The sequence below is a fragment of the Monodon monoceros genome, unplaced genomic scaffold (genome assembly GCF_005190385.1).
Source record: "Monodon monoceros isolate NGI ecotype Baffin Bay Population unplaced genomic scaffold, NGI_Narwhal_1 Super_Scaffold_18, whole genome shotgun sequence".
In the NCBI taxonomy this organism is placed as follows: Eukaryota; Metazoa; Chordata; class Mammalia; order Artiodactyla; family Monodontidae; genus Monodon; species Monodon monoceros.
The window spans coordinates 113,619,358-113,636,629 of record NW_021703774.1 but is presented as its reverse complement, the minus strand read 5'-3'; the positions used below and the strand labels follow the sequence as shown (position 1 = coordinate 113,636,629).

The window sequence follows — 17,272 nt, the reverse complement described above, 5'->3', positions numbered from 1 at the left end:
CCAATCAAGTAAGAACTTTGTCAGTAAGTATGATACTGGCACAAAAATAAATATAGATCACAAATATAGAAATATTGATCAATGGAACAGGACAGAAAGCCCAGAAATAAACCCATGCACCTACGGGTAATTAATCTACACTAAAGGAGGCAAGACTATACAATGGAGGAAAGACAGTCTCTTCAATAAATGTTGCTGGGAAAACTGGACAGCTACATGTAAAAAAATGAAATTAGAACGTTCTTTAACACCATACACAAAAGTAAACTCAAAATGGATTAAAGATCTAAATGTAAGACTGTATACTATAAAACTCTCAGAGGAAAACATAGGCAGAACACTTTTTTAAAAAAATAAATTTATTTATTTATTTTTGGCTGCATTGGGTCTTCGTTGCTGTGTGACGGCTTTCTCTAGTTGTGGCGAGCAGGGGCTACTCTTCGTTGCGGTGCATGGGCTACTCATTGCGGTGGCTTCTCTTGTTGCGGAGCACGGGCTCTAGGCATGCAGGCCTCAGTAGTTGTGGCTCGCGGGCTCTAGAGCGCAGGCTCAGTAGTTGTGGCACACAGGCTTAGTTGCTCCGTGGCATGTGGGATCTTCCCGGACCAGGGCTCAAACCCATGTCCCCTGCACTGGCAGGCAGATTCTTATCCACTGTGCCACCAGGGAAGTCCCAGGCAGAACACTCTTTGACATAAATCTCACGAATATCTTTTCAATCCGTCACCTAGAGTAATGGAAATAAAAACAAAAATAAACAAACAGGACCTACTTAAACTCAAAAGCTTTTGCACAGCAAAGGAAACCATAAACAAAAAGAAAAGACAACCCACGGAATGGGAGAAAATATTTGCAAACAACCTGACTGACAAGGGATTAATCTCCAAAATTTACAAACAGCTCATGCAGCTCAATATCAAAAAAGCAAACAACCCAATAAAAAAATGGGCAGAAGACCTAAAAAGGCATGTCTCCGAAGAAGACATACAGATGACCAAGAGGCACATGAAAAGATGCTCAACATCGCTAATTATTTAGAGCAATGCAAATCAAAACTATGAGATACCACCTCACACCAGTCAGAATGGCTATCATCAAAAAGTCTACAACAGGGCTTCCTTGGTGGTGCAGTGGTTAAGAATCCGCCTGCCAATGCAGGGGACACGGGTTTGAGCCCTGGTCTGGGAAGATCCCACATGCCTCGGAGCAACTAAGCCCGTGCGCCACAACTACTGAGCCTGCGCTCTAGAGCCCGCGAGCCACAACTACTGAGCCTGTGTGCCACAACTACTGAAGCCGGCATGCCTAGAGCCCGTGCTTTGCAACAAGAGGAGCCACCGCAATGAGAAGCCTGCACACCACAACGAAGAGTGGCCCCCACTTGCTGCAGCTAGAGAAAAGCCCACGCGCAGCAGCAAAGACCCAATGCAGCCGAAAATAAAATAAAAATCTACAAAAATAAATGCTGGAGAGGGTGTGGAGAAAAGGCAGCTCTCCTACACCGTTGGAGGGAATGTACACTGGTACAGCCACTATGAAGAACAGTATGGAGGTTCCTTCAAAAACTAAAAACAGCTACCGTATGATCCAGAAATCCCACTCCTGGGCATATATCTGGAGAAAAACATTGTTCAAAAGGATACATGCACCCCAGTGTTCATTGCAGTGCTGTTTACAATAGCCAAGACATAGAAGCAGCCTAAATGTCCATCAATATGTGAATGGATAAAGAAATTCCAATATACAATGGAATATTACTCAGCCATTAAAAAGAATGAAATAATGCCATTTGCAGCAACATGGATGGACCTGGAGATTATCATACTAAGTGAAGTTAAGTCAGACAAAGACATATATCATATATCACTTATATGCAGAATCTTAAAAAAATGATACAAATGAACTACTGTATAACACAGGGAACTATACTCAATTATTTTGTAATAACCTATAAGGGAAAAGAATCTGAAAAAAATAGATATATCGATATATGTATGTATAACTGAATCACTTTGCTGTACACCTGAAACTAACACAACATTGTAAATCAACTATACCTCAATAAAAAAATATATATGGTGTGGCAAATTGGTCTAGGAAATACTAACTTCCCTCATCTTCTCCCTCCCAATAAGGGAAAATTTAGCAAGAGTGAAGACAGGGGAAGGTGCAAGTGAAAAGGGGAAGTTTGAGAAAGTCTATGGTGTGGATACTTAAATTTGTTTGTTTTGTTTTTGGCCATGATGTGGTGCATGTGGTATCTTGGTCCCCGACCAGGGATCAAACCCGTGCCCCCTGCAGTGAAAGCGCTGAGTCCTAACCACTGGACCGTCAGGGAAGTCCCGATACTTAATTTTAAAATGTACTGAGGTGTATTACAATGGATTACCACTTCAGCCATAAAAAAGAATGAAATGTTGCCATTTGCAGCAACATGGATGGACTTGGAGGGTATTAGGCTAAGTGAAATAAGTCAGACAGGAAAATACAAATACTGTACGATATCACTTATGTGTGGAATCTAAAAAATACAACAAACTAATGAATATAACAAAAGAGAAGCAGACTCACAGATACAGAGAACTAGTGCTTACCAGTGGGTAGAGGGAAGTGGGGGCGATATAAGGGTCAGGGATTTAGAGGTGCAAATTATTAGGTATAAAATAAGCTACAAGGATATATTGTACAACATGGCGAATATAGCCAATATTTTGTAATAACTATAAATGGAGTATAACCTTTAAGAATTGTGAATCACTATATTGTACACCTGTAACTTACATAATGTTGTACCTCAACTATACTTCAATTAAAAATTTTTTTTAATTAAAAAACAATGTACTGAGGGAAGTGAAAGGGCATGAAAAGTACCCTGAATGAATAAATAAATTCATGGGTGAAGACAGGAAGTCAGAGAAGGAAACAGAAGGGCTTCTCCTTTCTCTAATGCAGAAAGATGCCAAATATTAAGAGGTGGCAACAGAAGACAAAGAAGCTTACGCCTCCTCAATCTTAACAAAAGAGGGGGTAAGATTATTTACTGCAACCAAGGGAAAGGCAAGGTTTGGAAGAGCTGGTGTGGTAGTATGTTATCCTGACGAATTGACAAAGGATCACTAAAGATGTCACTAAACTCTGGGAACTAAATTGATGCAAAAATAAGTATCTTATGATTACCATGTAAAGGTATATAGATATTGTTAGTCTTCCCATCTTCACTTTTTAAGTTCAGTGATTCTAAATGGTTCTGAAATTCTATGCCTCCTTAAACTACATTCTAAAACTGCAAGCAGTTTAGTAATAGTTCAGGATATATGAGTATCGGAGTATATACTTCTTAATTAACCCGAATCCATAATCTTGCAATGCAAAATCATAACCTTTCTGAGCAATGGAGTCATTGTCAGGATCAAGGGAGATTAAATTTTTTAAACTTGGGGGGTAGGGTTGGTAACAACTGCTTTTTGACCCCAACTTTTTTTTTTTTTTTGGCCTCACGGTACGTGGGATCTTAGTTCCCTGACCAGGGATTGAACCTATGCCCCCTGCACTGGAAGTGCAGTCCTAACCACTGGACTGCCAGGAAATGCCCTTTTTATTTTGAAAAATTTCAAACCTATTGGAAGTTCCAAGAATAGGGTGAACCCCTATATTCGGCAATTATTTTTTTACTTAACCTTTTTAAAAATCAAAGTACAGTTGATGTATAACATTATATGTTACAGGTGTACAATATAGTGATTCACAATTTTTAAAGGTTGTACTCCATTTATAGTTATTTTAACATATTAACTATATTCCCTGTACTGTACAATATACTCTCGTAGCTTATTTTATACCTAATAGTCTGCATCTCTTAATCCCCTCGCCCTGTATTGCCCCTCACCCCTTCCCTCTACCGACTTGTAACCGCTAGTTTGTTCTCTGTATCTGAGTCGGCTTCTCTTTTGTTATGTTCCCTAGTTTGTTGTATTTTTTAGATTCCACATATAAGTGGTATCATACAGTATTTGTCTTTCTCTTTCTTATTTCACTTAGCCTAATACCCTCCAAGTCCATCCATGTTGCTGCAAATGACATTTCATTCTTTTTATGGTTGAGTGTATATATATATATATACATTTCACATCTTGTTTATCCATTCATCTGCAGATGGACACTTAGGTTGATTCCATGTCTTGGCAATTATAAATAATGCTGTTATGAACATTGGGGTGCATGTATCTTTTTGAATTCGTGTTTTTATATTTTTTGGATATACACCCAGGAATGGAACTGCTGGGTCATATGGTAGTTCTATTTTCAGTTTTTTGAGAAACCTCCATACTGTTTTCCACAGTGGCTGCACCAATTTACATTCCCACCAAGAGTGTACAAGCGTTCCCTTTTCTCCACATCCTGGCCAACATTTGTTATTTGTGTTCTTTTTAATGATAGCCATTGTGACAGGTGTGAGGTGACATGTCATTGTGGTTTTGATTTGATTCACCAATTAACACTTGCCACCTCTTTGCACTCTCTCTCCCTGCTTTATCTCTCACGTATGTTTATTTCATATAGCATGACTTTAATCCTAAAAACTTTACCATGTATTTCCTACCAAGGTCATTCCCTCACATTACTACAGTAGTTATCACACTCAAGAAATTTAACATTGATACATTACTATTATGTAATATATACTCCCTATCCAAATTTCCCCAACTGTCCCAGTATCACTCCTTATAAATTATTACCTCCAATCCAGGATCACACATTACATTTTGTTGTCATGTTCTCTTAAACTTCATCAGTCTTTTTTTGTCTTTCATAACACTTATTTTTTTAAGAGTCCAGGAAAGCTGTTCTGTATAATGTGCCTTTTTTAAACAATTATCACAATTCCCTCCCGCCTCATGATTAGATTCAGATTAAATATTTTTGGCAGCCCTCTTACAAAGATGTGTCCTTAAAAGTTACACATTTTGAAAAGGAGAAAGAGAATAAGGGACTACATCATCAAGTGCCAAATTATGTTAAGTATAATAAATATAACAATACACATAACTATCATAATCTTATGATCAAGTATGGCATACACACAGATTTTCAGACCACTCTTCAAGAAAGCACTCATTACCCAGATGAGAGGAGAGTGCTTGGCTGATAGCATCTTGCTATTAGTCCCTGCAGTGTCAATATGAGGTCACTCTCTTTTCCAGGTAGCCACTAGTCTGTGACAGTACAAGAGCCTACCCATTTCTGCCCAATGCAAGACTTCTCTAATGGACAACCTTAGCTCCAGATCTTTCCACGGAGCTGGTAGAAACTCTGTCAGGTCAGCATTATGTTCTGATAACTCCTGCTTCCTCCCGTTTTCTTTCACTGATGTTACTTCCCAAGAATCATTTGTACTTCTAACTCCATCTCAGTGTCTGCGTCCTGGAAAACCCAACCTGAAACATTCTCGTTTAAGAGATGAAAAAAACTGGAGATAGAGAACTCTGAGTGCTGTTCCAACTCATAGCTGGAAGATGACTTATCTACTAGGATTTGAACAGAAGCAAACTGACTCCAGAGTCCAAAAACTAATCACCTTCATGTTATAAATCAATGTAGTATTCTTAAAATATTGTAGGCTCTCACTATCCCTTAACTGCAATTTTCCTATTTCTCAGCTTAAGTATTTCCAAGAAAATCATCCTCAGATAAACCATATCTTTTATTTGACACCTGTTAACACATACGCTAACATTCAGCTGAGAGTCTATGGGACTGCTAATAATCCTTTACATACTATTTTGTTATGTATTTTGATGATTATAATGTAAAAAAAATTATATAAACCTTTAGAGACCAGTGTTCTTTTTTTTTTTTTGGCTGCCCTGCACGGCATGCGGAACTTCCCCAACCAGGGATCGAACCCATGCCCCAGTAGGAGCACGGAGTCTTAAGCACTGGACCACCAGCGAAGTCCAAGACCAGTATTCTTTACCATATTATATATCCCAATGACAGATGCTATTAATGAATCTAATAGTAATACTATAATCTGTTTTAAAATAATTCAGTGGGAGAAAATATGGTGAATAAGAACAGTGGTATAAAGTTGCAATGACTTTAGTTGGAGTCCCATATCTGCTACTTCTTTGCTGTACGACTTTGGGCAAACCACCTGACCTAAGTCATAGGGTTGTAACTGGGATTAAATATAAGTAATGCGGGACTTCCCTGGTGGTGCAGTGGTTAAGAATCTGCCCGCCAATGCAGGGGACACGGGTTCAAGCCCTGGTCCGGGAAGATCCCACATGCCGCAGAGCAACTAAGCCCGTGCGCCACAACTACAGAACCTGTGCACTAGAGCCCGCGAGCCACAACTATTGAGCCCGTGTGCCACAACTACTGAAGCCCACATGCTTAGAGCCTGTGCTCCACAACAAAGAGAAGCCACTGCAATGAGAAACCTGCACACTGCAACAAAGAGTAGCCCCCACTCACCGCAACTAGAGAAAGCCTGCGCACAGCAACAAAGACCCAGCATAGCCTAAACTAACTAAATAAATAAATTTATTTATATATATATATATAAGTAATGCCCTTAGTTGAGTGGCTGAAACATCATAAATATGTAATAAATGGCAAGCACTATTAAAAATGAATCTTTTTTGATTATCTCCTAAATGCCAGGCGTTACACTGATCTCTGGTGATACAAGACAGATCAGTAATATCATTCAATCCTTGAAGAGGATTATAGCATAATCATGAGAAAGAAGAAAACTAAAAACTATTTTTTTTAATTCAAATAGATTCTAATGGCTGATTATTTCATTTCACTAAATACCAAAACTTTAAATACTATACCAAATGACTTCTTATTTTGCATACTTCTGATTAAGAAATAACAAGACATTAACATTAAAAAACTTTATACCCTTCACCCTTAATATCTATCAAATAAATACATCCAAGTTCTACATTTTTCAATCATTTTTATTGAACTAATTTTAATAACACTGTTTTAGCAGGTGGCGGCTGCCCCAAACCAAAACAAAGCCATTGTGAATGCTATTCAACATTCTCAAAGTAATCCAGTTTGTTTTTGTACTTGGAATATAGTTAAACTTTTGACATCACATAATCAAGCAAATAGCAGTGCATATTATATTATTCAAAAAGACTTTATGCATTTCATTTAAAAAATCATTTTGCAAGAGGCTTCAGCTTTATCAACAATCTCATTGACACATTCTGTACTCCATGCTCTCAAAATAAAAAGTGCCCTAAAACTAACCCTAAGTTTTTTACTGATATTAATGAATACTATTCAGGGTTGTAGGAACTGAAATTTAACATTTTACAGTGTAAGAGGCAATAAATTACTAATATCTGTTGACACAAATTCCACTCAGACTAAATACACCATTGATACACTCAAAAAGACATTTTGTAAATATTAATATGCTAGTTTATATGCTGCAGTGCAAAAGGCGTGACACCCTAACAGTTTCCTGAGCTTTAGGAGATTAACAACATTTTTCTGACTACTACTCTCCATTTAAAATAGGCTCTTTATTATATGAAGCCATGTCAAAACTATACAATTAAATTAGGTTTTTGGGGAACTGAAAAGATTGGTCAGAATTATGGTGGCTTAGGGTAATGGAAAAGTTTTCAAAGCAAAAGTATTTACAAAGCTACAAAGGATACTATGGATTTACATGTAGTATAAAGATCAAAGATAACCTACTGATTACCAAATGATCACAATTATTCCTTCTTTTTTCAAAAATATTACACTGAAAGACTTTATGATAAGTTATCTAGCATTAAATATACCAACCTGTAGAATATTATACATTTTGACACATTCTTCCATAATGCCCAGTAAGAAGGAATGAAAGATAAAATATTAAAAATCAAGAAAATAAACATGCTTTTAGGAATGTTTTTGCATGGGAACATGTCAGCAGAAGTGAAAATGATTTCTCATTAGAACTCTCTATATCCTCAAAATTACAAAGACCGAGTTTCTACTTCAATTTTTTCTTCTGCTTGTACTGCATCAGGATCAACATGAACAACCGGAGGTCTTAGGATAACTTCAGGCCCTCCACCATATATAGACTGTAGAAAATTCCACGTTTCTTCAGAAATCTGACCAGAATCTGCTCCTAAAATTAAGTATATAGAGAAAGAATAATATTTACAAACCTACATATTCATACTGCAAAAACTTTCATAATGTACCCCCAGCATGAATACTCTAGGAATAATTGAGAACTTTTGGAACATGAATCTTCAGACTACCGGCCCATACTGTTACAAGTTGCAACTTTATGGTCTGCCTTAAAAAGTTAGAGATCCTTTTTCCTGCCTCCTATTAACAGCCTTAAAATCTTTCTTCAGATAAAAATTAAACATTGGCAATTTTTCCACTATTTGTCCTAATTCATGTATGAATTACATCATTGAGCTGGATATAAAGGTGGTATAGATGGCTAGTGATGATATATTCTTAACAGTGTGACAAATTACTAACAAGTAAAGGCTTAATAGTATTAGTCAAACTTACCTTGCCTGAGTATCACATTGCCACATTTGGTGACTGCAATTTTCGTGTTATCAATAGGACCTGGAGGATCTAAGTCAAAAGGAAAAACAAATAATCAAAATGTATAAATGTACCAAAGAACTGCATATTTCTATGCCTGAATTAATGAAGGATATAACTGTATAATCAGATTATTTTTTAGTCAGATTATTATAGTCAGTTCTTAACTGTCTTCTTCTGAGCCTCTTCCTTTTTGGGTCTTGATTCCCCCAAAATGGAACCAGGAAAGAAGCTGAGAGAAGTTCTCTCACTACCATCCAAAATTTAATAAAAATGATTTCTTAAGTATCCATTTGGGGATTACAGGTTAAAATGCACTTTTAATGCTACAAAAGAACAATTCTTTGTAATTTAAAAAGAAATGCAATTCTTGGTTTTAGACCGCCATTAAACTAAAAATAAAAGCATGATAAAATGAAATGTTAAAATGCATCCTTTTTTTTTTTTTTTTTTTTTTTTAAAGCTGCGCCTTGTGGCTTACAGGATCTTAGTTCCCCGACCAGGGATGAACCGAGGCCCTCAGCAGTGAAAGTGTGGAATCCTAACCATTGGACTGCCAGCGAATTCCCAAAGTGCATCCTTTTTTTAATTTAAGGAAAGAAACCTTGTTTTCCCCCTGGATACAAAAATACAGTGCATGTTCATTATCAAAAACTGTTTAAAAAAACAAAAAGGCACAAGAAGGAAAAAGATACTGTTATCCTACTACAGAAAGACAGGCAAACTGTTCTAGTACCTTTGAGGTCTTTCTGCCTTTGCATATGTTTGCCTTTTTCTTTTTTTAAACAAAAGGTTCCAACTATGCATACTGCATTATAACCTTTTTCATATATCAAGAACATCTTATTTTTAAATTTTAAACACTGTTACACAAATAATTTTTAAAGTCCACATAGTATCCCATTGTAATGGATAAGCTATGGTTTAACCAATCTTATTGTTGGAAGGATATTTTTTTTTAATTTTTCAATGTTAAGATCACAGACTAATTTTTATTCAGTTCTTTTATATCTGCTATGAATATGCTATAATCCATGAAAGTTTTTAAAAAATTAAAAATAACCAACATATGAACTAGAATGTACGTTTTTTTCTCTCTTGTTCAGTAGTGTAATCCCAAGTGCATGCAGATATTCAAAAAACATTTGTTAAATAAACAAAAAAATCTGCAAAGAATTTCGTCTTTCAGTTAAACACTTACCTCCATCCTTACCCTTCACAAAACTTTCCCATTCTCTAAACCACTGCATACTGATGCAATAAAAAGTAGCTGGAGAATCCTCCTCTTGGAATGCTCTGTTGAGCTACAGAGGGAAAAAAATTAGTCATCTAAAATCTAGAATTTGCTTTGTAGCAGAACAATACAACCATTCTACTTCAGCATCTGATAAGGCCAATTCCTCACACACAAAGAACGTGACTTACATTGATGCTAAGTTAACTTAATACTAGGATACATGGTAACACCTAATAAACATTCTAGGTTATATCTCAAAGTTTATCAAGTATACACAAAAGGGGCATAATGATTGGATAAGTGAAAATGGTCAAGATAAAGTCTTCAAGGCAATAAATACTCCACATATTTATTAAAAATCTGATGTGTAAATCTTATTTAAACATACCATACCCACTGTCTACATCTTACTTCCATTCACTTAAGATACTGGTAGACATGTTGCTATTACAAACAGAATGTTGAAACGAAAAGTTCTGTACGTGTTATTTCATAGACAATAAACATATATATAGGACTTCCCTGGTGGCGCAGTGGTTAAGAATCCGCCTGCCAATGCAGGGGACACGGGTTCGATCCATGGTCAGGGAAGATCCCACATGCCACGGAGCAGCTGAGCCCGTGCGCCCCAACTACTGAGCCTGCGCTCTAGAGCCCGTGAGCCACAACTACTGAAGCCCGCGAGCCACAACTACTGAAGCTCGCGTGCCTAGAGCCCGTACTTCGCAACAAGAGAAGCCACTACAATGAAGAATGGCCCCTGCTTGCCACAAATAGAGAAAGCCCAGGCACAGCAACGAAGACCCAATGCAGCCAAAGATAAATAAATAAATATTTTAGAAAACAACAACAACATATATATATATAGGATAAATTCTCAAAAGTGGTGGGACAGTCCTTGAAGACGTTCCACTTCCTCCTCTAGTCCCAAGGCCCAAGAAATGGGTATATGACTCAAACTAGGCAAAACTACTAGAAATGGAAATCTTCAGAGGAGTAACCTAATGATTGGAACGGAGTCATTCCAATGTCAACTTTGTTAGCTATACAGGAATAACTTGGTTCCTGAATTTCTGGAGGTCTGGTTATTCAAATTTTCTTTTCAATAAATTTCTTTTTTTGCTTAAGTTAGCCAATCTGACTTCTACGACTTTCAATTAAAAAAACGAATTTGGGAGTTCCCCAGTGGTCTAGTGGTTAGGATTCTGGGCTTTCACTGCCCTGGCCCGGCTTCAATCCCTGGTCGGGGAACTGAGATCCCACAAGCCACGCAGCTCAGCCAAAACAAAACAAACAAAAAACCAAAAGAAAAAAAAAAAAAAACCCAACAAAACAAGACGAAACCAAAAACCAAACTGACAGAAAAACTGGCATAGAAAGAGGGGAACAGGAGCTTCCCTGGTGGCGCAGTGGTTAAGAATCCGCCTGCCAATGCAGGGGACACGGGTTCGAGCCCTGGTCCGGGAAGATCCCACATGCCACGGAGCAACTAAGCCCGTGCGCCACAACTACTTAAGCCCGTGTGCCTAGAGCCTGTGCTCCGCAACAAGAGAAGCCACCGCAATGAGAAGACTGTGCACCGCAACAAAGAGTAGCCCCCGCTTGCCGCAACTAGAGAAAAGCCCGTGCAGCAATGAAGACCCAACGCAGCCAAAAATGAAATAAATTAAATAAATAAATTAAAAAAAAAAAAGAGAGGAACAGCAACAGAGCCTGAGGAAAATGAAGGGTATTTGAAAATTATCTAATTGTAATAGTGTGAAAAGACAGTGAGACTCCTGCAGATATCTCATGCCGGGTAACTAAATGCCCGCGGTACATACTACCTATGGACAAAAACAGTGAAGTTCAGCTCATTTCTCCCCTATGATCAAATCTAATCCAAACCCTGCCACTGTCCCCAGAGATCCTTATAATAATAGCTCAGAAGTACCTCTATGATCTGGCCGCATGATTTGACTTCATCTTCTAGTACTTTCCTCCTCATTTATTCACTTGTGGTCACACAAACAAACCTCTCTGTTACTCCCAAAATCAAGCAGATACATTCCTGTCTCTCAAAGCCTTTGCATGGGCATCCCTTCTTTTTACAGATATTTGAATATCTCCCTCACCTCCTTCAAGTCTTTGCTTAAATGTCACCTTTTCAATGAGGCCGATCTTTTTTTTTTTTTTTTTTTTTTTGTGGTATGCGGGCCTCTCACCGTTGCGGCCTCTCCCGTTGCGGAGCACAGGCTCCGGACACGCAGGCCCAGCGGCCATGGCTCACGGGCCCAGACGCTCCGCGGCATGTGGCATCTTCCCGGACCGGGGCACGAACCCGTGTCCCCTGCATCGGCAGGCGGACTCTCAACCACTGCGCCACCAGGGAAGCCCAATGAGGCCGATCTTGATCACACTGTTTATAACTGCACCTGACTCCTCCCCTCATCACTATACTCCTGATCCTCTTATCCTGTTAGATATCTTCCTTCACCATAGAACTCATTACCTTTTGATATATAATGTATTTGTTATTTATTAAATGTAAGCTCTTTGAGAGCAGGGATCCTTCTGGGACACAAGGTAGCTGCTTCCACAGAACAATGAAAGATAATGAATAATGTTGTGATTGCCTCTGATGAAATCAAGGCATGTTTGTCTCCAGGTAAAGAATTAAAGTTTGGACTTCCTGTGATGTACAACTTATCCTTAGAGAACTGAGATTTCTGAAATGTAATGTTAGACTGATTCTGTCAGATGAATCTGTTTCATTCACAGCATTACCAGGTTTGGACACTTTCAGGACTTTCTCTTTGGCATTAGGACATTTCTTCCTTATGTGTCTAGGTGGGGGTTTTTGAAAATTGAGTTAAGTGTAATCACCCCAGTTATTTAAAGGCATCTGTTTCTCTCCAGTTCTCAGAAATTAAACTGTTGCTCTCAAAGGAGTTCCACCTCTCTACTCTCTTCTAAAATACCTATTAGAAAAACATTGGATTCTGTATCTACCCAACGTGTCAAAAGTTTTGTTTTCCACCTGTTTATCCTTGTGCTTCATTTTAGGAGAAACCCTTCACTAGATCTTTCAGTACACTAATATGCTCTCCAGCAGTATTTATTCTGCCATTCAGTCAACCCATCTATTGAGTTTTGTTTTGTTTTTAGGAAACAATATCCTTATGCATCTCTCTGAGAATCAATCATTTATTTTAAGGCATAACTTAGGAAGACACAATTCTTTCTAGGTATTACAAGCTATCTAAGGTTAACGCCTTCTTTAACCAACCCAAGGGTCCACATTCACTGCTCAATCCAAGCAGACACCTTCGTGCTTGCTGCTTAGTACAACGAAGGGGGCAGAGTGCTGAAATCACTATTAGTATCTGCCGCTTCCAAGCTTAAAGCCTGTGTGGTCATTTCCCATGACATTGGTCTGCTTCTTCAAACTGATCCTATCTGCTTTCTCAATTTTTCAGAAACTCCACTTAATTTCCAGTCTAGCAAGGGCACCTATTTTTGTACTCTAGTGTTCTGTTTTGTTTTTTTTAATTTTTTTTGTGGCATGCGGGATCCCAGTTCCCTGACTAGAGATGGAACCCAGGCCGCCTGCATTGGGAGCTCAGAGTCTTAACCACTGGACCGCCACGTAAGTCCTGTTATTTTTTTATACTAAGACATTGCTTTTTTTCTTTTTTTCAAAGGGGTGGTGGTAGAATAAGACAAAAAAAACCCTAGTGTTATGGAATAATTATGGACTTGCATTTTATAAAACAGATTCATTAAAGTATAATCCACAGTGTTAGTGTAAAGTTCAATGGTTTTCAGTAAGTTTATAACTGTGCAGCCACCAACACAATCCAGTTTAAAACACTTCTGACACTCCCAAAACTCCCCTGTGCCAGTTTACAATCAATCACTTCCTCTCAGCCCCAGGAAACCACTGACCTACTTTGTGTTTGTTTTTAATTAATTAATTTATTTGGTTGCACTGGGTCTTCGCTGTGGTTCAAGGGCTCCTTAGCTGCAGCTCGCAGGCTCCTTAGTTGTGGCAGGTGAACTCTTAGCTCCGGCATGCACGTGGGATCTAGTTCCCTGACCAGGGATCAAACTCAGGCCCCCTGCATCAGGAGCACAGAGTCTTACCAATGTGCCACCAGGGAAGTCCCTATTTTTTTCTTAGATATTTCATATAAGTGGAATTAGACATTACATAGTCGCTTTTGTCTTGTTCCTTTCACTTGGCATAATGTTCCTAAGATTCATCATATTGCTGCAGGCATCAGTAGTTCTACCTTTTTTATGCTTAGTAGTATACCACAGCCTTTTTATCCATTTGCCACCTGATAGACATCAATTTCCAGTTTGGGGCAATTATGAGCAATTCTGCTCATGAACATTTGTGTACAGGTTTTTGCAGACGTGAGTGTTCATTCTCTGGAGTAAATACCTAGGAGTGAGATTGCTGAGTCATGTGCTAAGTGTTTGTTTAACCTATAAGAAATTGTCAAACTGGTTGTCATCCGGCATGTGACACCACATGCCCACCAACAGTGTTTATATGAGAATTCTAGTTGCTCTACATTTTTTTTTTTTTTTTTTGAGGTATGCGGGCCTCTCACTGTTGTGGCCTCTCCCGCTGCGGAGCGCAGGCTCCGGACGCGCAGGCCCAGCGGCCATGGCTCACGGGCCCAGCCGCTCCGCGGCACGTGGGATCTTCCCGGACCGGGGCACGAACCCGCGTCCCCTACATCGGCAGGCGGACTCTCAACCACTGTGCCACCAGGGAAGCCCAACATTTTTGTCAGAACTTGATATTGTCCACTTCTATATTTTAGCCATTCTAAGAAGTATGTAATGGTATCTCACTGTGGCTTTAATTTGCACTTTACTGATGACTGCTGAGAGTGTGTACCTTTTCATGTGCTTATCACTCATATCTTAAGGATAATGTATATTAAAACATTTTCTTATTTTTAAATTGGAATATCTATCTTCTTGAGTTGTACGAATTCTTTATATAATCTTATATAATCTGGATATATACAAGCCCCTTGATGATAAATGATTTACAAATGCTTAGAACTGGATTTGGGCCTACCTTCCTAACCTATAGTGTTTCTTCCAGTATCACCGTTGTTGGTCTTACTGAATGTCTCATTTCCTGAGATGATATCCCATATCACCTCTGATTATGTAACTAATTTTACACAAAATAAATGAAGCAATGGGCTCACATCCATAGAATTCACTGACTTTACCATATGGCATCACCTAAAAGTTGCTGGCCTACTGAATACTGTTTTTGTGCCCGGGTGGCAAAACACCGTGGGGTTGGTACTATCCTAGAGGATGTAGTATATGCCTCAAACTAGAAACAACCCTATGGTGCTGTTTTTCCCACAACCAGAAAACATGAGAGTAGGTACCAGGTAAAGGAAGTAGGAGAGTTTATCTATTACTACCTACTGACACAAAAGCTTTTTTGCTTCTAATTATCACAACTTTGGCCTCTACTAGTTTAGAGGTATTAGGTTCCAAAGGGACACAACAATGATTTTACTGGACTGGAAGATGAGACACTCCTCTGGCCATTTTGGGTTCCTCATGTCACTGAACCAAGAGACAAAGTGGGTAGGGCTATATAAAAAGTAGAATAAAATGACTACTACACAACAGAAACAAGGGGAACTATGTCTGAAAATCAGGTTATACCCACTGTATTAGTTTCAGAGGGGGGCTATAGCAAATCACCACAAACTTGGTGGCTGAAACCAGATTATTTTTTCTCTCAAAGTTCTGGAGGTCAGAAGTCCAAACCAAGGTGTAGGCATGACCGTGCTTCTTGTGGAGAAGGGGAGATTCGGTTCCTTGCCTCTTCAACCTTCTGCTTTGTGAGTGTATATTCCAATCTCTGTCTTCTGTCTTCAAATGGCTTTCACCTCTTCTCTCTGTGTATCTCTCCTCTGTGCATCTCTTTATAAGGGCACTTATCATTAGACTTAGGGTCCATTCAGATAATCCAGGTTGATCTTGTCTCAAGATCCTTAATTATATATAAAAAGACCCTTTTTATAAAGTCAATTCACAGGGATTAGGACACGGAAACACCTTTTTGGGGGGCCAGCATTCAATCCACTATAAGCACCATTCAGTATTTCCATATCCACAGATTAAAAGCTCATAGCCAACTAGAGAAATCTAACACAGGCAAGACTACAAAGAGCTCAGACTCTTCAGGAACGAAGGTCTGGGTTACCTTATCAGGTAAATAACCAGCTGAAGTGCTGGATGAGAAAACAGAGAATATGGAATGGGTAGTTATAAGCTATAGACACATACTTCTTCCTTCCCCCATGCACTGGGTTGGCCAAAAAGTTCGTTCGGTTTTAAGTAGAACTAAAAGACACCTTTTTCATTTTCACCAAGAATTTTATTGAACAATGTATTCACTAACCCAATGAACTTTTTGGCCAACCCAATACATATTTGTAAATATTTCTAAATTTGTGAAAAATTACCAATTTATATTTCCTTTCATTCCTCTATTTCATATAAGGTATGTTGTTGGTGGTTAATCTTATCGTTTATTCTTTAGCTTGCAGAATATAAAAGGGAGATTATGACTAAACTGACTGAACTAAATATGAATGATCATCATCCAGAAATGGATACACTGACTGATGGGACTTTGGGTTTTCCAAGTTTAGGGAAAGGATAAATGCTGCATCTATTGGTACATGAGCTAGCTGCATCATGTTAGGCAGAAACATGATACTATTGCTACTGTTGTTGCTGACGTATGAATGCATATGACAAGGGGGGCAAACTATACTGTATTTATTGTCTGTTAATGCATCATTTCCATTCATTCTTACACTCTCTTCTATGAAAAGAGAAGATTTCATTTTCCAGGATCGCTTGCCAGTAGTGCTCCAGATCAGTCACTGCCAATGATATATGCAATATATGGAAGGCACAAGAGAAAGAGAAACTTCCCCCACGTCCTCTGGTGGCAGTTGCGGCAGGACTGAGGCCTCCACAGATGGCACAAGTAGGGTTTTGCCACCACTTCCAAGCCTCTTCCCAAGAATCCCTCATTCGGTGCCACAGGCAGCTAACATCTTTAACAGCAGCATCCTCAGGATAACCCACCAGGGTCCTGAGATTAGCGGCTTATCAAGTCTATCAAGTTTCTGAGCATTCTCCTGAGACTTGCCAGTGGTAAGCAACATAGGTAATTTCCAGAAGCTTTGTGCAATTAAAAACTTCTTTTTAGCTTTGAAACAATCTCAAACTTACAGGAAAACTCCAGTACAATACGAAGAAATTTTCTTTTCCTGGACCATTTCAGAGTAAGTTGCTAAACACACAAGGACTTTTTCCTACACATTTAACACAAATGATAAAAATGTGGAAATTAACATCGATGTAATACTAGCACCTAATCCTCAGACTCCATCA

At 38.7% G+C, this 17,272-nt stretch overlaps 1 protein-coding gene across 4 annotated transcripts in view; it reads right to left on the bottom strand.

Moving 5' to 3' along the window:
* Positions 1 to 497: 497 nt before the first annotated feature.
* USP33 (ubiquitin specific peptidase 33) overlaps positions 498 to 17,272 on the bottom strand; it is a 70,589-nt gene continuing 53,814 nt past the window's right edge. For 3 of the 4 annotated variants that reach the window (XM_029228268.1, XM_029228267.1, XM_029228269.1), the window contains exons 22-24: positions 9,794 to 9,896; positions 8,554 to 8,622; positions 6,954 to 8,152 (exon numbers count right to left, since the gene is read on the bottom strand). In XM_029228268.1, coding sequence (XP_029084101.1) covers positions 7,995 to 8,152; positions 8,554 to 8,622; positions 9,794 to 9,896 — 330 coding nt within the window. In that variant the 3' untranslated portion in view covers positions 6,954 to 7,994. Of the gene's footprint in view, positions 728 to 6,953; positions 8,153 to 8,553; positions 8,623 to 9,793; positions 9,897 to 17,272 lie in introns of those variants that run through there. The other variant, XR_003794406.1, reaches the window with a different exon arrangement.